The sequence below is a fragment of the Ciona intestinalis genome, chromosome 2, assembly GCF_000224145.3.
Source record: "Ciona intestinalis chromosome 2, KH, whole genome shotgun sequence".
NCBI lineage: Eukaryota > Metazoa > Chordata > Ascidiacea > Phlebobranchia > Cionidae > Ciona > Ciona intestinalis.
The window spans coordinates 820842-842573 of record NC_020167.2 but is presented as its reverse complement, the minus strand read 5'-3'; the positions used below and the strand labels follow the sequence as shown (position 1 = coordinate 842573).

The 21732-nt window shown below is 34.5% G+C and overlaps 4 protein-coding genes across 6 annotated transcripts in view; 3 read left to right on the top strand and 1 right to left on the bottom strand.

Annotated features, from left to right (window-relative positions):
- Positions 1-448: 448 nt before the first annotated feature.
- On the bottom strand, positions 449-9637 carry LOC100182755 (aldehyde dehydrogenase family 16 member A1-like). Its single transcript, XM_002128016.4, has 19 exons — positions 9483-9637; positions 9293-9421; positions 8904-8992; positions 8494-8684; positions 8156-8211; positions 7497-7608; positions 7066-7160; positions 6474-6626; positions 6093-6203; positions 5710-5895; positions 5357-5474; positions 4752-4933; positions 4256-4365; positions 3781-3981; positions 3356-3435; positions 3161-3258; positions 2568-2753; positions 1518-1643; positions 449-1111 (listed from the first exon to the last, which is right to left on the bottom strand). The coding sequence occupies exons 1-19, from the start codon at positions 9567-9569 to the stop codon at positions 938-940; spliced, it is 2484 nt and encodes an 827-aa protein (XP_002128052.1). The 5' UTR covers positions 9570-9637; the 3' UTR covers positions 449-937.
- The window catches only part of LOC100178042 (sn1-specific diacylglycerol lipase alpha), a 29624-nt gene continuing 11114 nt past the window's right edge, over positions 3223-21732 (top strand). The window contains exons 1-2 of the mRNA XM_026840810.1: positions 3223-3251; positions 5880-5886. Coding sequence (XP_026696611.1) covers positions 3238-3251; positions 5880-5886 — 21 coding nt within the window. The 5' untranslated portion in view covers positions 3223-3237. The remainder of the gene's footprint in view (positions 3252-5879; positions 5887-21732) is intronic.
- Positions 12792-18044, top strand: LOC100180410 (rho GTPase-activating protein 6). 2 transcript variants are annotated; one of them, XM_002128064.4, is made up of 15 exons: positions 12797-13272; positions 13326-13403; positions 14096-14255; positions 14554-14701; positions 14952-15135; positions 15194-15249; positions 15614-15764; positions 15818-15966; positions 16018-16110; positions 16164-16250; positions 16312-16412; positions 16644-16805; positions 16891-16963; positions 17033-17206; positions 17441-18044. In XM_002128064.4, the coding sequence occupies exons 1-15, from the start codon at positions 13143-13145 to the stop codon at positions 17963-17965; spliced, it is 2271 nt and encodes a 756-aa protein (XP_002128100.1). In that variant the 5' UTR covers positions 12797-13142; the 3' UTR covers positions 17966-18044. The 2 variants fall into 2 exon arrangements, with proteins under 2 accessions (XP_026696610.1, XP_002128100.1); XM_026840809.1 differs by having other exon boundaries at positions 12792-13272; positions 15818-16110.
- LOC108951063 (sn1-specific diacylglycerol lipase alpha) lies at positions 19610-21647 on the top strand. Of its 2 annotated transcripts, none has more exons than XR_003397607.1 (5): positions 19610-19707; positions 20050-20174; positions 20431-20608; positions 21069-21165; positions 21520-21644. XR_003397607.1 is itself a non-coding variant. In XM_018817772.2 (5 exons), exons 2-5 carry the CDS (start codon positions 20076-20078, stop codon positions 21630-21632), a joined length of 483 nt encoding a protein of 160 aa, XP_018673317.2. In that variant the 5' UTR covers positions 19613-19707; positions 20050-20075; the 3' UTR covers positions 21633-21647. The 2 variants fall into 2 exon arrangements, 1 of the variants encoding a protein (XP_018673317.2); XM_018817772.2 differs by having other exon boundaries at positions 19613-19707; positions 20050-20170; positions 21520-21647.

The window sequence follows — 21732 nt, the reverse complement described above, 5'->3', positions numbered from 1 at the left end:
TAACACGAGAGAATACGACAATTCATTCACTGTATGGTATATAAACCGCATACGTATTATCGTAAAAAAAAACATTTAATAAAGTATATATATAAGAACAGTTATACCTACTTGATTAATACATGACTAATACTTACTAAAGACGCGGTGATTCTTTGCTTGTTATAGATAAATAAAATGGTAGTTTTAAGATTAAAACAAAAAACTTTCTCTAACTAAATGTTTCACACTCCACACATCCGGTCGCGAATAATACAAAGACATCAAACATCGGAAGAAAAATTAAAAGGAACATTTCTTCTATGACGTCATAGCTAACAATCGGTTATCTAGTCTGGCGCATCTAGTGTAATAACCGTATTTTAATTTATCAAAAGTTACGTGAACTCGGTCCAAATATTTGTACCGACTGACGAATAGATATCTGAGATTTACAAAGAATTTGTCATTTTTTGTGATCAGTTACTTTAATGCAATATTTTTTTATTATATGCATTTTAATTGCACGGAATTTCACAGAATTAAAGTTGATTAAATATGTACTACTGTTACACATTTCCTGCAAAAAATTACTGTCCAATATAAATATGGATAAATAATCGCAATAATTTATTTAATGGATACAACAGGCTTGCAATTTTTACAGTTTATATTTCGTTTTTTTAAGCTTTTGTAAAAATTCACACACACAAATTACCAAGAAAAACATGATTAAGGGAACGGACAGTGAACTAAACTGATCAATTAAAAACCAAGCACCAACAATTTAAAACATTACAGCAGCCACAATTTAACCGAAACATATCCACCGCAGTTACATGGATAAAAGTGGTAAACAACATATAATCAATTGGAACTTTTGAAAAAGTAATATTATTGTTTAAAATTTCAATATTGGGTATTTCAATATTTATTCAATAAAAAACATAAGAAATATTTAGTTCGAAAATGTTGTTCCCATTGGCATCCAGATATTTTTACATTGAGTTGCATGATAAAGAAATTCTTCTCCTTGACCTTGATCCTGATCCATCCAATCTCTCTCCTTACCATAGTTGACCCATGTCCGCTTAACATTCTCAGCAGACGTAAACTCAACAAATTTTGAACCCTGGAATGAAGCAGAAGTGTGAACAATTATTTATCTGTAAATATCATAAAAGTCCTTCCATTGTAATAGACACACGTGCACCAAGCAAACAGCTCAAATATCATCATAGTCTTCATAGAATAATATATAAATAAAGATATCAAAAAAATCATACAATTTTAAAAACCCTGGTTTCATATTTAGGTTTGGCTTAATAAAAAATATCTGCATAATATTAAAAAATGCATCCACTCGATTTTACCCTGGTTTTGTAATGATTTCTGCTAATTATATTGTTTGAATAATTTAGAATCTTATAAAAATATAATTTTAAACGATGCCAGTTTAGTATGTTGTCGCATTTTAATTAAGCTTATTTATATTTCGAACTTGATAAAATCATAAAAAAAAGTTTTTATTAAATTACCTCGGCTGAACCAAAATACCACATAGCATCAACATTTTGATGTTCAGTCAGATACTTGCTGATATGATCCTTATTTCCACTGAGTACGTTAACCACTCCTGCTGGTAAATCAGAAGTATCAAATACCTAAAAAGAATTACAGAATATTGTGACAGCAAAATTTATTTTACATTTATATAAAAGAATGTTTTATATAATAACACTGCCCATAGTTTTAGAGTGATTTTACTTTTAAAATGTGACTGCCTGACAATTAAAAAATTTCCATTAAAAGTTGACAGAATATTCCAGAAACCAAATCAGGCGGACCAAAACAACCTCACAGTATCCAATACATCAGTCATCAATATAAAATTGTTGGAACTTTATTATTAAAAATCTGTAACCAAACCAAACTTATCATTGAATTGAAAAGCTTGGCTTTTAAACATTATAAATACCAACACTGATCTGCCAAGTAAAAAACTAGTCATAGCAAATAGAAATGGACAATTTATTTTAACTGAACAAAGATTTTTTAGAACAAATGATTCTAGTTGAATAGATAACGTTGAATAGATAATGGTAACATAAAATGCTTCGCAAATGTATTGATCGGTGTTTAAGAGCTAACAAAGAACCACTATCATAACTTGTCAGAGTAAATCATCCTCATATTAAAATTGGAACAATTATTGAAAAAACTTACAAATATAGTAGGATGGGGAAGATGGAACACCTTTTCATTCTATTTACTCGTTAAATTTAGCAGTAACCAAAGAACATTCAAAGAATTTTAAAACCGTATCCTCACGACTTCCATAGAACATTGTTAATTTTTTAAAACACAATCAGGATGTTTAGATATTATGTGCTAAATCTGTCCTGTTTTTCCCCACCCTACTATATATTCTGATTCAACTTTTTCAAAGGATGTGAGGCATTTGTTATAATAAGGATAAACCCTGATCAATAAAGAGGGATGGAGTGGGTCGGCACATTTGAACACAAAGGTTATATTGATCCAGTATTCATTGAGTTAGTTTATCATACAATAAAAACAGGACTGACCTGGTAAAAATCGAGCGCAGGTATTGGATATTTATCACTTGGGATAATCACAACACAATTAGCACGAACAATAGCGGGAGCAAAGAGAGAAACAAATCCTAACAAAGGGAATTCATCAGGGCAAGCAATACCCACAACACCCACCGGTTCACGAATACACACGGTACAACCATACAATGTTGTCTCCTGCAATTAGAATGGTTTAAGTGTTGTGCGCATAAGAAATTAATGATGGTACAGGCGTTATTATTTCTGTGTTGATGGTTAAAGCAACACATTAAAACATGTGTTTTGGGCAATCTATTATCTGGTTTAAAGCAATCACCATTAATTGATTCGAATAAATTTAACTTACTTTATCCTCCTGTGGTACTTTGTGGGAGATTTTTTTTGGATTTTTTATGTGCGGCTGATTTAGACAACCTATTAGCAATCATTGAGTTGGAGCAACTGTAACCAACTGGGCCACGACACCAGAGATTTGCCCATAGAATACACATGCCAACAATAGTGGTGACATCAGGCATCACACCTGATATCTTCCAGTTAAATCTCCCAAATACTGAACCACTACAACAGACATTTACACTTACTTGTACATTCCCACCATATTTATCAGCGTAAGCTCCCCAATAAAACAACCTCTGAATTGATAAATCAACTTCTTTGAATGAATTCTCTAAAGTTTTACCTGGGAAAAAATAAATCAAAAAAAAAACTTCAGTTTTATGATTTTATGTTTTTGGGTTATATTACAGTAAACTGTATGTTTGAATGAAGTATATCACCTGTTAGCAATGAAATACGCTCTGCTATTTCCTGCCTTCGCAATTCAAGATTTTCAGCCATATAGTAAACAATCTGCGCCCTGAGAATAAACATTATCATACATTTAAATTTAGATGGGAGAGAAGCTTAACATTGTTGGGGAACTAATTTATATCTTCACTATTTTCGTATTTAAAAATTTGCTCCTTTGCAAATTGATTTTTCTCTAGGGATGAGTGCTTCTGATAAGAAATAAGCGAATAGAGCTTGTACATTTTTTGCCACTTATTACTACTTTACCATAATTTGTAATTTATGCAGTGCAAATCATAATAGACAAGCTAAAGAAAAATAATTTTCGACATAAAATACAATACATCCAAAATGTATGGTAGTTCCCGCCATGTGAGGTAAATCTGCAACATTTATAGATTAAATAACCTACCTGTTGTGTGCGGCTCTCTTACCCCACCCAGGGGCCGCCTTGTGAGCAGCTTCCACAGCATTCCTCACATCTTTACGATTGCTGTCACCAACGTAAGCTACAATGGTTTGTTTGTCATGTGCTGCATATATTGGTCGTGAATAGCAACCATCAGGCCTCTTCTGTGCACCACCATAATATACTTTGTATGTGTGGTCAACTCTGTAGAAATGTTTAATAAGCACATTAGCACATAAACACAAAGTATTCATGAATTACCTACTAATAATAAAAAGTAAACCACTGAATATAAACCAACATTGAGGTTTGTTCCATCTCACATGATGTTTGCCACAGTCACACAAACTATCAATCTTCACCAAATAACAATAACTTACTAAAATAGTAAAATATAGAAATATAAAAGTTCTAAAAGGCTGTTATGCCAAGTTTCCTGACGAACTTCAACGCACATGTGACTGAATATCAAACTTACAATGGTTGTTGTTTTCCATTTGGACACAATTGAGATTTTGATGGCCCACCTTGTCCTGGTGTTGGGGAAGTCCCACTTCCAAACGAAGCACCAAATGTTTTGATATCAATCTATCGGGAAAGATTTAAAATGTGAATTCGTTAGTTACACATTGTTTAATTTAGTAAATTTAGCTAAAAATAATTTTTTGGTTGGACCAATGTTTAGGTTAAGAGGGCATTTATAAAAAAACATAACAATTAAGCAGATGAATCTGACCTTTTTTAAAGAAATACGGTAAGGATCTGGTGCTGTAAAAACCTAACAGACAAAAATCCAACCAATTGTATAACAAAGGATATGTACATATTTCTCCTAAATCGTTAGCCTCTTATTTAAATTGAATTTAACCAGCTGTTAACTTACTGATACAGACACATACATGTTTTAAAAAAATTGGTTAAATCAAATTATATCATTTTCTTATAAACATGTAATGTATGAAACTAAGGCTTACATCAACATTTTGTCTTATTGTTCGTTCCCATTTAGGCATGACATATTCATACAATCCCTCCTTGCCACCATCTCTACCAAACCCACTTTCCCTGTAGCCACCAAACCCAGCAGCAGCGTCAAATAAGTTGTGACAATTCACCCACACTGTGCCAGCTTTTAGTGTGATGGCCAACTCCAATGCTGAAAGATAGAACTTTTGTTAAATATAAAACCACAAAAATTAATTCAGTACTTGTTTATATTGGGTTCATCAATCAATCTGAACCATATTTTACAAGCAGTGACTATCCTTTTTGCATGTGCAGACCACAAACAGGTTCTAAACACTAGTATTATTAAGAAACCCAAATTTACAGCATACACCATTGATTACCCAGAGGTAATGGATTTAACGCCCTCCGCTGCTACATTACATACGTTGTAATGGGTTGTCCAAATTATTGGCCACAAATAAGAAATTCCCACTAAAAATCAATCAAGGACAAAGTGATATACTTGGTAACTCCTAAGCTGACACAAGTTTAACAACTGTCGTTTTTTGATCAAACGAGGATAAAGTAAGTTACATTTATATATTTATTATTTAATAACACACTTACAAACCTGTAGGAAGGTTTTCCGACCACACACTTGCAGCCAATCCATAGTTCGTGTTGTTACCAAGGTTACCAGCTTCTTTAGCTGTTCGAAATGGCAGGGCAACTAACACAGGACCAAATATCTGAATATATTATTATCCAAAAATAAAAAAAATTAGCATATTATGCAATATATTATATTGTTTGCAATACAGAATAATTTGATTTTTTACACCAAACAAGCAGTTTACATGGTGAGCAACAGAATAATGAAACATGATATTGCAATTCGTTTGCAGGCCTTTGAAATTGTAAAATTATTTCCCATATCCAAACCCATGTAGAAAAAGTTGAGAAATATAGCAATGAACAATTTACCTCTTCTCTCACAACCCTTGAAACAGTTTGAACATTTGTTATCAATGTTGGTGGGTAGAAGAGGCCTTTGGCAGGAAGTGGAATATCTGGTTGAAATACATCTGCTCCTGTAGCTCTTGCATCATCCACATATTCTTTTATGGTGTTATATTGAGCTTGGCTTACAATAGCACCCATGTCTATCGCCTGATACAGGAAACATTATGATCAAATTAATAAACTACAAGTAAATAAAAATCAAAGTTCGTTATTGAGATTTCCAATAACAGGATTTTTCAATATTTACTTTACTAATAAACAGCGATAAAATATTGTATTTCATTATTTAACATGACAGATTTTTCTATGAAACATGAAGAAACTAATCTTTGTAAAGTTGCCACCTTATCAAGTGAATGGCCGATTCGAAAATGTTTCAATCTCTCTTTCACTCTTTGAATCACATCATCAAATATATTTTCTTGAACCAACAGTCGCGACCCGGCACTGCAAACCTAGAATAGGTAAAGATAGCTGTATTTAATAGATATATAAGTAACAAGTTAATACATAACAGAAGTGGACAAAAAATCTACAAAATATATATAAAATCTATAAAAATAATCTACGGACTATTTAAAGTGAATGATATTTTATAAACAACTGCAGACATGATCTAATTATATCGCAATGTATAGATATAACATAAGCTTGATAAGAACATTTATAAAAAAGATGGTTAAATGTAATCTGTGCCTTAATATGACATGTAACTCATGCACTACCTGGCCTTGATTGAAATAAATAGCATCAACTATTCCTTCAACAGCACTATCTATATCAGCAGTGTCCATCACAATGACAGGAGATTTCCCACCAAGTTCAAGAGAAAGTTTCTTCCCAGTTCCAGCTGTCAATCGACGCAAAGTTTGTCCAACCTACATAACATAAGTCAAGATAGTTTTTTTTATTACAAAATAAGAATAAAGCGTAGATTGTGGATCATTTAACAGTCTCCTGTATTCGAATTGTTCCTATTATACATTTATTAGGGATGCTACTGGAACTTTGTATATGCTATAGTTTTAACTATGAACTATCCAATGCATAAATCTCGGTTATTGAACGAATGTAACTTGCTTTATTTTAGGGTAGCTAGAAAACGAAAGTCGTTAAAATAACATAGGTGTTCTGTTTTATACACCTCTCGCAAGCTTTTAAGTTACCACATAATTACCTGGAGTGATAGATTTCATGAATGACTGATTTTTTTAAACAACTTATTAGTGACCACTGAGTTGGAGATTTATACATTGAAACGGTAGTGCATAATTTGTAACAACAAATTTTAATTCTATTCTATATAAATAATAGTACCGGTGTTGAACCAGTAAAAGCAACTTTATCAACATCAGGATGAAGAGCAAGTTTGCTACCAAATGATCCGTTGCCAGTGACTACGTTGAACACACCTTAAATAAGAAAAAAATAATCAGTGTATTGTAAATAATATATTTGTTTAAACAGATTTAAACTCAAATACTTATTTGGCTTGCAAATTTAACACTTGTCTGTCCATTTTTTTTAATTTTCTATAATGTGATGTCTAATAATTTATTAATTTTAAGACCATTCGAAGTTGACTTTGTTTGTGGTTAGCAGATTATGCAAATATTTCAAGTGGACTTTTAAGGTTTACGTTTTTTAAAAACAAGCAATATTTCTATGTCTTTTATGGAGAAGTAAGCCCAACTTTTGGGTCCAACTTTTTGATTCATTACAATTAATTTATACTTGGATCAGTGTACCTGGTGGGAGACCAGCTTCATGGCATATCTCAGCAAACAAGAGAGCTGACAATCTAGTGAATGTGGCGGGTTTCAACACTACTGTGTTGCCCATCGCAAGTGCAGGGCAAACCTGATCATTTAAGTTAAATACTTTCAATATTAGTTGAGGTTAAACACAATGAACACATCTTGTATGTTAGCATGTAACAAGTAGCCAGTGTACACAGTAAATACAACATTCAAGACAGAAGTGATTAGTTTGTTCTGCAAGTTATGATAAGCTCAACGACATGAAACCCATAAGTATGATGATATTGATGCCGGTTGTGTCACACACTGTAAATCATGTAGAAAACTATTCATTATTAAAAACAAACGTGAACATAAACAAGAATCAAAACACAAAATAATATACATAATATGAACTTTTGCTGTCAGTTGTACAAGACATATATATCCAAGTTATTTTGGCAAATTCATTCGATTCCAATATCCTATTCAGGTTGCCTCAATCAGGGTAATTTAGACATTCCCCAATTTTCAGTTTAGCAACAAAATTGATTTTTACACATTTATATAAAAAATATATATATATACATATTTTTCTTGCCGTCACCTGATTTATACAGGTAATACACTTTGATTAAAGATTAAGAAGTAACTACAAGTCTACCAACCTTCCATGTTAATAACATGAGTGGAAAGTTCCATGGAACAATAGCTCCTACAACACCTGGTTCAAACATATCGAGTTTAAATTATACATTAATAAAAATTATTTTTTAATCACATTGTCACAAACATTTTTATCTATGCTGTATATTAAATGCACGAATGAATGATTCTAACTGTTTTTATCCTCGCGTGGCTGGAAAACGACATTTGTTATAAACACAGGTGTTTTGTGTCATACACCTCATGCCAGCTGATGAGTTATTAAGTATATCATCTCAGAAAAAAGTTTAGTCCTCTTTAAAATTAGAAAAACAAGATGATGAAATATAGAATGCATTACCAACTGGTTTCCATTCTCTCATTTCAGTATCCGAGAATTGAGCCCAACCAGCATAGTGATAAAAATGCCGAGCAACAAGAGGTATGTCGCAGTCTCTTGTCTCTCGGATGGATTTCCCGTTATCAAGAGCTTCAATGACTGCTATAAGTCGATGATGTTTTTGCACATTTCTTGCAACTGCATATAAATGCCTGTGTAGAAAACACATTATTAAAATTTGTTTGTTTAAAAAAAGCACAACTCAAATCTAATATAGATTATAAAAATTCAGAAAGATTGGAATAAAATCTCCATTAAACTGTTCAGTTAAAAACATTCTTAAACGGCAACAAAAAGTGGAATAAATATTAAAGTAAACAAAAGTTTAGGACACAAATCGGGCTTATAATTGTAAACGGCCACATGCATACCTTGCTCTGGTATGAGCTGGTAGTTGAGACCAAGATTGAAAAGCTGTCTTAGCACAAGACACAGCAAGGTTTACATCTTCTTCTTCACCCTGTATAAATATGACACTATATTCAATATGTATGTCGTATGATATGTTTACCAACATATGGTTATTTGACATTTATTAGACGTGGCCGCGTAGCGTCTCTGGTCAAAAAGGCAATTACCATTAACTGTCTTAACCAAGGACACGCATCACTATAATCGAACTACTAATACTAACCACTATCAATTGGTTACAATGTGCATGTTCTAATTTTGGTATGACGGATTTGCATATTGAGTTGTGTTTACTATGTAAATGTAATTTTAATCCGGCAAACTTGTTTGATATTTGCTTGGGATTTACCTGTATTGTATCAGCCAGAGCTTCACCAGTTGCTGGACTACAAGTTGTGTAAGTTTTTCGATTTTCTGGTTTCACCCATTCCCCGTTAATGAAATGTCCCAAACTGTCTTTATGTTGAGATAACCATTTCTATAAAAAAAAACTGTACGTGTACAGCAATAATGCAAAACTTGTCATTCGACAATCTTACTTTTGCAACATCTGCAGATTCTGGTGCTGGCCCATACTCCATGTTGTCAAATATTCTACGAATTTCACTGCCAAGATTTCCTGCCATTTTACCAGGACAAACGCTTTGTAACTGCAAAACACAAATTATTTATGTAACAAGTTAACAAGAAAGCATTGCTTTAATGTATGAACACGTGAATTACAACGTAAAGAATGGCAATGTGCAATTCGTATTTCAAACATATGATATCTATGATTTCAAACGCTGCAAATCAAGGTGATCCCCCTTTAGTAACTAGACCCCAGCGGTTCTGATTTTAAACTAAAATTTAAACAGTTCAAACAGTTATTAACTATGAATATTAATATTCGCCATAAAAACATATTTCTACAACCTTCTACCGATCAAGCATCGCGTTCCGGCTACGTAATACCAAGAGTCCAAATATAAACAAACATGTTTATATACGGACTTAGGTTATACCTAAAAAGTTAAAATTTTATATTATTAATATTTTGCAACTAGTAATTACCTTTCCGAAATAAACAAATTGTGCCAATTTATTTAGCACGCTAACTTTTTACACTTTTTAAAACGATAATTTTACTTTGATTTTATTCATAAGTCCCGGGAGCGGCCGCTTTACCCCACTCTATTTTGAATGAATGAATGAAACTTACTTTATCCTCGCGTGACCGGAAAACGACAGTCGTTATAACACATATGTTCATACACCTCGCGCCAGCTTACGAATTACCAAGTATGTTACTTTGTGGGTGATTATTTTTGGTGGACTTTACATTTAAGTGAAGAAAAATGCGTGGTCACTACACCTAAAACACAAACAAGCTATTTATGTTTAGTTATTTCCAAGTTAAACTTGCAATATTAGCAAAAGTCTGGGTTAAGGATCCATAAAATAAAAAGAGCATAACTTTCTCAATTTTTCTCCTAAAAATATAACTAATTTTATCAAACAAAATCAATCTGTACATTTCAGCCTATTTGATTAAACTACTGCAGTAATCTCTTTTGTCGCATTTTGTTGGAACGTGAGGATAATGTTGAATGATACTGTAACAGTTTCAAATGGGTACCCGTGAAAAATAAAAATAAAAAGTGACCCATCTTACCTCATGTCCCAACTTACCCCATGTTCCTTCTTACCCCATGTCCCTTCTTACCCCATGTCCCAACTTACCCCAACCCACTAAACTATTATTACAGGACAACCCATTGTTGCACATTCAGACTACATGTTTGATTGTAAAGAACTTTCAAATGTGAATACTCGAAGCACGGTCTACTAAAGACACGATATTCTTGGTTGAATCTCATTCGCGGATCTATAGTGGGCCGTGCTCGTAAGTGCTGTGTTAAAAAAGTCTGAAAAATCCTGTCCCGAAATGTCTTTGTGTATGTGGGGAGTATTTATTCAATAATTCTAATTCGAAAATCCCGGTACCCTTCAATGGGTTTTGAATGACAAACAGCGTGCTCTATTGCCCACGACGCGGTTTAAAAATCCACTGAAGTAAAATATTACGAGCTCATGTCACACGCATCGTTGCATCTGTGACGTCATAAGTTGTTAAAAAATAATTGAGGTTTAAGTCAGCGGGGCATCGACAAAGACCCACCACTCGATTACTTTCAATTGTTTACCACATCTTCTTTCGTGCACATTGCGCAGTCATGATACCTATATTATTGTAAGAAACTTACTAAATGATACTCGTTACAACGAAACAAATCTTTTGACTATTCATCTTTACAGGAATAAAGTGCTGACTTTAACTTGCAGATACCCTTATGCTTTCTTGAAATATCATTAAAATTTATGGTTAATAAACAATTTACGGCACGATCTGTGCCTGGGAGATTAAAAGGTTCGCATGCCGCGCATTGTAATTTATCGGAACTCACTTACGGAGCGTTAGTGCTTTGGTAGTTTGTGAAATCGTTTACAGTTTTTAAAAATGTCATGATTCCTTTGTTTGAAGAAACAAGATTTAATACTAAAGTTTAATCGAGCAGCATTGCTGATATTAGGAGAAGAGCAATTGATAGAAAACTTTGTTGAGCAAAAGTTTACGAACGTCGTTGGCGGTCTGTTTGTCCGCTCACGATGCTCATCAATCAAATGTGGTTCACTTTCTCGTGATATTCTAATCTAAGCAGAAGTTATAAACTCCCCGCCTAACTCGAGCATTTGTGAAGCGATATATGTGCTATCAGCCAAACGCACGGGATAAAACATGCGATTTATGTGCTATCTGCGAAATACAAGGGGCAAAAACACGTGGCTATGCATGTCTACTGGTGTGGGGGAAGATGGGACACCTTTAGCGCAATATATCCAAATACTCTGATCGTGTTTTAAATATTTACCAACGGTCTATGGAAGTCGTGAGGATATGGTTTTATAATTCTTTGAATGTTTTATATTTACTATCAAATGAGTCGAGAAAATTCCCCCACTCTACTATACATCGCACCAATGCAATACAATTTGAAATTCGTATCTTGAAGTCAAATAAGTGTTTTTATCCTGAAAATGAAATTCCACTTGATATGGTAAATGTTTGGGTTGTTTATCATCTAATCTAATATGAAAGAACGGAGAGTATTTGGCTTGTTTGTTTAGCTACACTTCGAATCTAGCTTGAACGGAAACTGCAATATTGGCTGTGCGTCATTCACATCTTGAGTGTGCACAGCGAGTAAACCACGTATTTAAATATTTGCCGTAGTTAGAGTGAAGAGCAGGGAATTCAAGGGATGTATTAAAAACAACGGTCTATTCGTAAATCTGAAATACATACTTGAAAGTTTTAGTTTTATCATATTTGAATATATATTAGGGACGAACAAAACTCGTATTCTTATACTGTTTGGCGAGGGCGTATTTTGCTTGTTAAATATTTCTTTTCGTTGAAGTCTTGTATTATTATGCTTAGAAGTGTACTGGTACACAGGTCACAAAGCTAACACCCCGTTAAACATAAACACTTCAGGTAATCCCGTTGAAATACAAGAACTTCAGCAAGTTTAAATGCTTATGGCTATAAAGTAAAGCATGTTTAAGGTAAGGAAGGTAGAGATAAGTAATAGAGAATGCTGGTGGTAATTTGAACGTCCCATTAGCTTGAAATTGCAACAGTTAGGGAATTAAGAAGTAATCAATATTTAATCAAGATGTTTGGACTTAACACTATATCCTTTAAACCTGTTTATTTTTTTAAAAGGTTGGGCACTGATTATATTTATGGCTTGTATTTGGATGACTATGCAGAAACAGTAAGATTTGTAAGTTTGAGTTGTAAAGTGCAAGATGAAATGTTATTATTTAGTTAATGTAATTATATATATACCATATGAAGTTGAGATTTGTTTATAAAAGCTACATTGTACATTTATACCACGGTAAGCAGCCAAGCTTGAATACGAAAACGCCAATCAATCAAATTAAAAATCATTCATGCGCATAACGGAACGAAGTGTTCTTCTGACTATTCAGGTACGCATCATATATGCGTTTCATATCGCGGGTGATTTGATCTCGGGAAAATATTTAATTTAAACTAAAACAACAAAGATTTATGCAGAAGGAAAACCCTGTATTATAGGTTCGTAGTTTGTTTAATAGGTGCTGCCGTTTAATAACGCAGGTCAAAAATGAGCTTGAAGCGAGAACACTTGAAGACTGTTCGACTGCAGGACATGTCTGAATTAGAATGTTCTGCATTGCGCAAGCTTGCGTTGGAATACTTACAAAACATTGGGGCGACGTTTTCCGTCCCCAGAGGTATATTACTTCTAATTGTTCGGTTAGCAAAATTGCTTTACAAATTTGTTTAGACATCAACGCATTGAGCAAAAAGCACTCATTAAGAAAAAAGTACGCATTCTACTTGAGCACGAAGGACAAAAACAAAGGTGATGTTATTACTGTAAACATAAAGTAACAATTTTCGTTTCACGGCTTGTGGGCGGCTATAGTGTTGAAACCCTATTCAGCAATTCAGTTAATGTGCACGTATATGGTGGCGGTGATCATATAACACCAACTTTCCTCCAACAAACTCCAATGTTCACATATTTAAGAATATGGGTTCGAAACTTGACACTACCGCCACTGTGGGGTATGTGTCCTTGAACAAGAGACTTGACGGCAATTGCTCAAACCCAGCGGTTACTAATGGGTTTTAAAACGTTATAACCAAAGACATAATCACTCAACAGTTACATACATTTCGCATGGGGGAAAGACGTGTTTAGCACATAATATCTAAAATTCCGGATCGTGTTTTAAACAATTAACAATAGTCTATGAGAATCGCGAGAATACTGTTTTATAAATCCTTAAATGTTCTTTGTTTACTCCAAAGTAGGATGGGAAAACAGAATGCAAAGGTGTTTCGTTATTCCAACCCTACTATATGCCAACTTGTAAGTAAGTGCGATGCGTTTAAAGTTCGTTTAAAAAGGTTCCGCGTCATATATTGATCGCCTTTGCGCGACAGTGCATAAATAAGTTTCCTACCATTTTTAATGGGTTAGAAGAAAACAAAAATAAATAACTTATAAAATTGTTATTTAAACCTACCCAATCCAATCTCAACCATCAGACCAGGATCGTGTATTTGGAATCCCACTGGAGAAAGTTGTTGAAAACGACCAACTGCTTCGTTTACAAAAATCCGCTTCGTTTGCCGCGAATTCGGATTTGTTCGCCACTGACAATCATGATTCTGTGGTACCCCAAAGCGGCTCCGAGATGACAGACAGGTACATGACAGTATGTGTGTTTGTATAATGAAATATTCTTACATATACTAAATTTCTGGTTTTCAGTGTTATATATGAGGGAAATGGGACACCTTTTGCACATATTATCTAAATATTTTGATCGTGTTTTAAACAATTAACGACGGTCTAACGTATGGTCGTAAGAATGCACTTTTATAATTGTTTGTGAATGTTCTATGCTTACTACCAAATTTGACGAGAGTTTAGAGTCAACGGCTGTCCCACCTTTTCCCACCCTACTCAAATGTATACCAACACAACGATACTATGTTGACAGGTCACCAGTAGCAGCAGGCGCACAAGAAAGCAATATAACGTCAAAACATACATGCGATTGTACAAATGCATTAAACTGTACGTCAATTCACACTCCCCCAACATCTAAACGAAATGTTTCATCTGAATCACGACCACTAAAACGACGGGTATTGATCGTTTTCGTATAATGTTCTTGATGGCCTTTAAATATTTATCCTCACGTTTTAAGTTGGGGGTTTTTGAAGTTATACCTTGTTGCACCAGCAGCTTCGTACTCGCTTGCAAGTTAGAATAGATGAAACTAAATGGTTGATTTTTCTTCTGTCTATTAGATTACACCAGCTATTCAAGGCCCGAGCACGCTAACCTGTGCAAAGACAAATTTAATACAGGACAAAATATTATATATTACTTCAGGGAGCTATCATAGCCGACTCCGTGAATGAGATCGATCCATATCAGTCTCAGTTACTTGAAGCCCTGTCAATAACAGAGACAACACACAACCATCGCAAAGATGATCGAAGTTCACTTCTCCCACCGACCATGGCACAAGTCCCATACGTCGTTCAAAAGTGTTGCGATCACATTACGGAGTATGGTCAGTGCCACTTTAATACTAAAGCTCTTTTGCGAATTCAGTAAATATTTATTTTCAGGTATCCATGTCACGGGCATCTTTAGAGTTGCTGGCTCGAAAAAGAGAGTAAAACAGGTTGAACAATTTAATTAACTTAGCTTTGCAATTCGATAATGTTTCCTTTTGAATTTATTTACTTACACTCACGGTTCACTAAATAATAACTGTGATGAATTGGAAACGTGGCAACTGTAGACAAATGAATTAGCATTTCCAGTCATAACAAAATACTGTCACGGGTGCATACAGTCTATGCCCTCCAAAACAAAGTTATTCCTAACGTGATGCCAAACCAATTTCTCGAACTTTTACATTTTTGAAAGTATTCTGTGACACTGAATGATAGTTTACCTTTTAGTAATTCGTGAGTGTTTAAATTGGCCAATTTAAACAGAACTTCCTAATTTCTTATTCCAAGTTATATCCCTAAACTTTATAGTTACGGGATGAGTTCGATCATGGAGCTGATGTTGATATAAATGCGGATTACAATCCACATGACGTCGCAGCTCTTTTAAAAGAGTTTCTACGAGACCTGCCAGAGGCTTTACTTACCAAAGATTTGTATCCCGCTTTTATTTCTTCCTCAAGTAGGAGAATGTGATAAATTAAGTTGTGTTTTTTTACACTGTTTGTTTTTCAGCTTTGATTATGGAAGAACGCATACCTACAATACAAGCATTGTTATGGCTGTTGCCCATGCCTAATCGCGACACTTTGTATACGTTGGTAAAGTTTTTGTGGAAAATTGCCAAACATTCCGAAACAACTTGTGATAAATATGGAGAGCATGTGAGTTTAACTACTTCAAACTTATTAAGTAATAAAATGAACTGCATAAAGGTTGAAGGAAATAAAATGAATATTGAAAATCTTGCCACAATTTTTGGACCAAACCTTTTGCATCGGTTCAAGAAAACCAGCAGTGAATCACAGGTAGTAAGGTTTATTTAGAGTAGGCTCCACGGGATACACATTTTCATTTATAGATTTTAAAACAAGATCTACCAGAAGATTATAGTAACGTCATTAAAACAGTAACGACCATCATCAAACATCATGAAGAACTATTTCAGGTTTGTAAATTGGTTGTTGGAAAACATATTGAGTTAAAAATGTTGCTTCTTCTATTTGCAGTTAAATGAGAATACACAACACAAAGTTTTAAATTTTCTAAAAACGTCATATCCTGAAGCTGTTGAATATTTGTTGCGAAGAAAGACGGCGAATTATATGAGGTGATGATAATGTTTGGTGCATCAGTCGACGCTACCTCGCAGCTCCATGGAGCATAGATGTAATTTTGGGCACGTAATGCATAACAAGAGAGCAGAGTAGTAATGAATGGGCACGTAGAACATACGAAGTTGATAGAAAAATACTTGTTGTACAACGCAGTGATAGTGTGAATCATCGTACTTCTAGCACGAGCATTTTATTTATTTGATAATAACAACAGTTTTTTTCAGGACACTTTCGACAAATACCGAAGCAGCAGATGTAGAAAAACAAAATACAACAACAAAGACTGGTTCGGATTCAAACGTTGCATGTTCTCGATTAAGCTACCAGCATGCAATGAAACATATCACACCAACGCCACGGAAGCAAACTCATCTTAATATAGATCGGTCAGTTTCACTTAATGTTTGCTGTATGATCACTTTTATAACTTTTTAAGGGCAAATATATAATCGTGCTATTTAATAATTCCAGCCAACAGCCCATGTTCTCAACACTCCACGAAAAACTATCCCCAAAGAATAGAATGAATGAAGGAACCAGCAAGGTACATAAGTTAAACTTATATTTCTTATGATAGTTGTCGCACAGATTAATTTGGAATCTACTTTAATAGAAATGGCTGAGTAATACTGAGCGCGCAGTTGGTGAGTTTCGAACATTGTCCAGTCGTCTTGCTGACCATGTAGCAACAGTTGAACTGGACCGAACTGCCAGCCCAACCTCACATGCAAGCATGGATGATGTTTCAACTTCTTATAAAATAGAAAATACACCCACGATATTTGAGGTATTTTTATGTGCGTTTAGTTCTTGTGTTCGTAGAAACATTATTAGGACTGGCTCTTCTTATACCTTAGTGTATTACATATTGCAAACACATCAATGATAAACACATCATAAACATAAATTTTAGTTCTCTTCGAATACAGTACTGAATAAACAACGAAAAAGGAACTAGCAGCAAAAATGATGGTCGTCCAAACATGCGATGTAACAAAATATTTATCTGTTGTATTTACAGGATAAAAGTAGAAAGGATGTCATTCGCCGTAAAGAACAAAGAACAAACAAATCCATGTCTCCTGAAGTCCGTAGACGTGGCGGAGTCTGCATCAATGCTCCTTATTCCCATACAACAGGACGGATCCCTGACAACAAACGTTTTTCTCAAAATTCTTCATCGGAATCAGAAATGGATTTGTTTGGTTCTGTCGATTCCCTTGACAAGACCATCATGGAACTGCAATCAGGTTTTCATTTCAGTGGACCGAACATACTGTCAACTACTACTGGTAATCACCCACCCGGGCTAAGCCCTCGGTTCCTGCGCAAATACAATGTAACTAAAACGACACTTCCCCACAATAATTACCATAAAGTACAAACAAGACCAACGAGTTTACCCCAAACTGAAAACCAGGACTCTGTCTTTAATTCACTCGATAAGAAACCATATTCTTGTTGGTTGGACGATTCAAGTAATGAGCGGAATGCAACCGGCAAAATGATTGCTTCGTGGCAAGATATGCCAACGACCGTGCTGTAATTATTCAACCGGAAAACATTTGTTATGTTATAGTGAGGTGGTGATAGATAGCAATTAAAACAAAATTTTGATTATTTGATTGAAAGTGTATTTGTATTGAGAAATTAGGCTACTGTGGTATTGGAACTGTACGAGCCAAGTACATACAAAGTGCTATGATGCTCAGTTCGACGTCGTCCCATTGAGCAGTATAAACGTTTTTGTTCCTCCATTTGAGAGTAAACAAAGAACATTCAAATAATTATAAAAACCGTTTCCTCGTAACTCCCATAGATCGTTGTTAATTATTTAAAACACGATCAGGATGTTTGGATATTATGTGCTTAAGGTTTTGCTCAAACCTGCTATACGGTAGGGTGGGGAAAGACGGGACATCTTTAGCACAAGATATCCAAACATCCTGGGGATAAGGTTTTATAATTTTTTAAATGTTCTTTGTTTACTGCCAAATAGAATGATAAAATAGAATGTAAAAGTGTTCCAACTTCCTCAACCTACTATACACATTATATGGCTGATAGCGTGCACAGCCCATAAAGATCTCTTGATTGAAGAAACATTCTTAAGTTGTCTTGCCAAGGGCAGCGCAAAGCTTTGAACACGTATCCTCTGCCCTAAAGGCAGAGAGAGTATAACTACTTGGTCACGAAACTATGCAATACACGTGACACATATAAACACATAACTTACCATTGGTCACAATGCACTTAACAAACTTATTCTGGTTCTCTCTGCAGTTGTCGGGATGAATGTAATGTAATAATAAATGTATGTAACTTACTTTATCCTTACGTGGCCGGAAAACGACATTCACACGGGTTTAACACCTTGTGCCAGCTTACGAGTTACCAAGTAGGCTATGTTACTTCGTGAGTGATTATTTTGGGGGGATTTTTCTCATTTTTTTCATGTATGGCTGATCAGTTTGGACAACCCATCGGTGACCGCTGGGTTGGAGCAATTGCCGTTAGGTGTCTTGCCCAGGGACACATGCGCCCACAATGGTGGCAGCGACGAGCCTTGTACCCATTACCTACAGACAGGCGCACTAACCACTAGGTCACTGCGCCAGTTTGTTGCGAAAATTTAAAAACAATAATCCGCTTTGACTCGCGTTTTATAAAGTCGTGATAATACTGTCGAATAATTCTGTAACATTATCTTCCTGATTATCATTAAATGGGGGTTCGTAAGAAGAAAATTAAAAGTCTCGTCTGCCAAAGTGTCCCATCACGTCTGCCAAAGTGTCCCATCTCCCCCACAACCAATTGGCATAAGAGATCACTGGTTTGAAGAAAGACCCTTACAATGTCTTGCCAATGGTAGTGCCCGCGATAGTAGCAGCGCCAAGATTTGAACACGTATTCTCTGCGCTAAACGAAGACAAACTAACCACATTGTCAATAAACCAAACGAACTATTCAATACAAATAACACATATAACGCGCTACCTACGTAGTAGAGACCTACACAATGCAAATAAACAATAATCAAATTTATTCTGGTTTATTCTGCAGTTGTCCGTATCTACCATAGAGATACTAATATATAACACTGGTATATTAGTATCTCTATGGGATCTACAACAGTGGTATATTAGTATCTCTATGGGGTCTACAGGCTTTTTTGTATGTCACCGTATCGGGCGTTCTTGGGTAACATGTAGCTCCCCGGGCGGTAAGGACCTGCCTAACTTGATTAGAATGTATGTATGTTTACCATTCCCGAACAAGGCGGTTAAGGTATACTATATAATGTAGTAGGTTGTAGTTTAATACTATACGTGTGTTTTTAGCATGTTAAATGTATAATTTCACTGTATGTTTGAAATTAAGTGTATTGTTTATCATCTGTTCTTCAACATTTTGAATCCAAACATATGCTTTTTGTATTCTTAAAATTATTCTGACCTATTTACTATTTATATTTTTTTCTTTGTGTGAATGGAACGCACATGTTGTCTTGCAAGAAATAAATGACAACCGTTGGTACAAACAACAATCTATACTAAGTTAAAAAACAATCTATACTAGATTAAACAATCTATACTATTTATGTTTTAACACAATTACCTAATTAAACAGGGTTAGGTTATGTATGTTGTCCCAACATGCCAGGCATCGTATTGTTTAAGAGACGTTGGTTGACAGGAAGCGATGACTTGGTCTTGCCTTGTTTCATATTAGCTCTTCTTCATTTTACCTTGTAGGTAATCCCTTAATAAACAGACTTTTTGAGACCAATGTCAAGGTTTATAATACTTTCTGAGGTTAATGCGTAATTTCAAGGTTACTGTTTAAAAACATAAGTTTCTTGTTATCTTTTTAGAAAATGAGGTATTCAAAAGTTCTGCAGCAGCATAATTAAAAACAATGTACTAGTTGTTGTTGTGTTCCCTGCTTTTGAAATATTACATTTTAACACATTTATAATTACATCTGTACAATAAAAATCCTTTTTTAAAGGTTGATTGTAATCATTGTATATGTGACGACCTCACCGGACATTGTTCAATATTCAAACGTGGATTTGAATTATCTGGTTGGTCGAAATGCTAATGCGAGTTTCATAACCAAAGTGTCATGCGCTCAAAAAGTTAGACGCATTTCCTTTGGTTATGTGGGGTTGCTTGCTGGAGCCACAGTAAGTGTGACTTGTTCGTGTTAGGTTTAACATTGTATTGTACATGAATGGACACAGCATGGCACAACATGGGACCTGAGATTTAGTCAGAATTCGCATTTATCCCAACACCTAAGGTGCTACAACCCATTTAGTTAACAGTGGGTTGGAGCAATGTTTATTAAGAGTGTCGCCCAAAGAGTCGCTTGTAGACAAGTGTGTCCTGTAAGAAGACACTTAACAATAATTGCTCTATCCCGGTGGTTTCTTATGGTATCGCTAGTTGAAAATGACATATAGAAAACAATCATCCAAACTACTGCATACTTCCCATGTGTATATGATTGTATACAATCAGTCACTTGTGCTATATATTTAAGTAGTCAAATTAAGGATAGAGAATAAGCTACCATCATGAGAATTTATACTAATTTAGGATTCACTCACAGCTTTATTGATTATTATCATATTTATTATGCAGCTTCTGGAGTTGACTATTGCAAGGTTTAGCATGTTGGGGACAATATTAAACGCAGAGAAAAGGGAACCAATCAGTTATTTTCTTTACTTTCGATTTGGTAAGTACATAATTGCTTTTTCGTAATTATGTGTGTCTTTCTTATATAAGTAAATTTATCTTATTGTACTGCAGTAATTCTATTCCAGTGCCTCTTAACCTTTTTTAAGGTTTTTTATCAGCATGGAAATTGTTTTGTTTTTAGCAACATAAATGTGATTAAACATTTGTAAAAAGAAACTGTAAAACAACACATGTTCAGATTAATTGTTAAGCTACCGTTGTAAAAAAAGATTGTTTTATGACAAAATGCTTGTACTCCGATAAAACATAGGCTGTCTTGTTTTATGCTGCTTTTTTTAAATGATCAGAATATCAAAATAAAAATTCAATATTGTAAATTTTTGTTTGTTAGTTGTTGGTATCTCGGAATTGGCGTATACGATTGGTGCTGCTGTACATCTATCTGGAAACTGGGATAAATGTCACTCAATATTATCATCCTATAATATACCCATAGGTATGTAGACTAACCTATCAACTAAAAAAATAATATATTTTTTATATATATATATTTTTATATTTAAAAAAAAATAAAAAAAATATATATATATCTGTAATTTTTTTT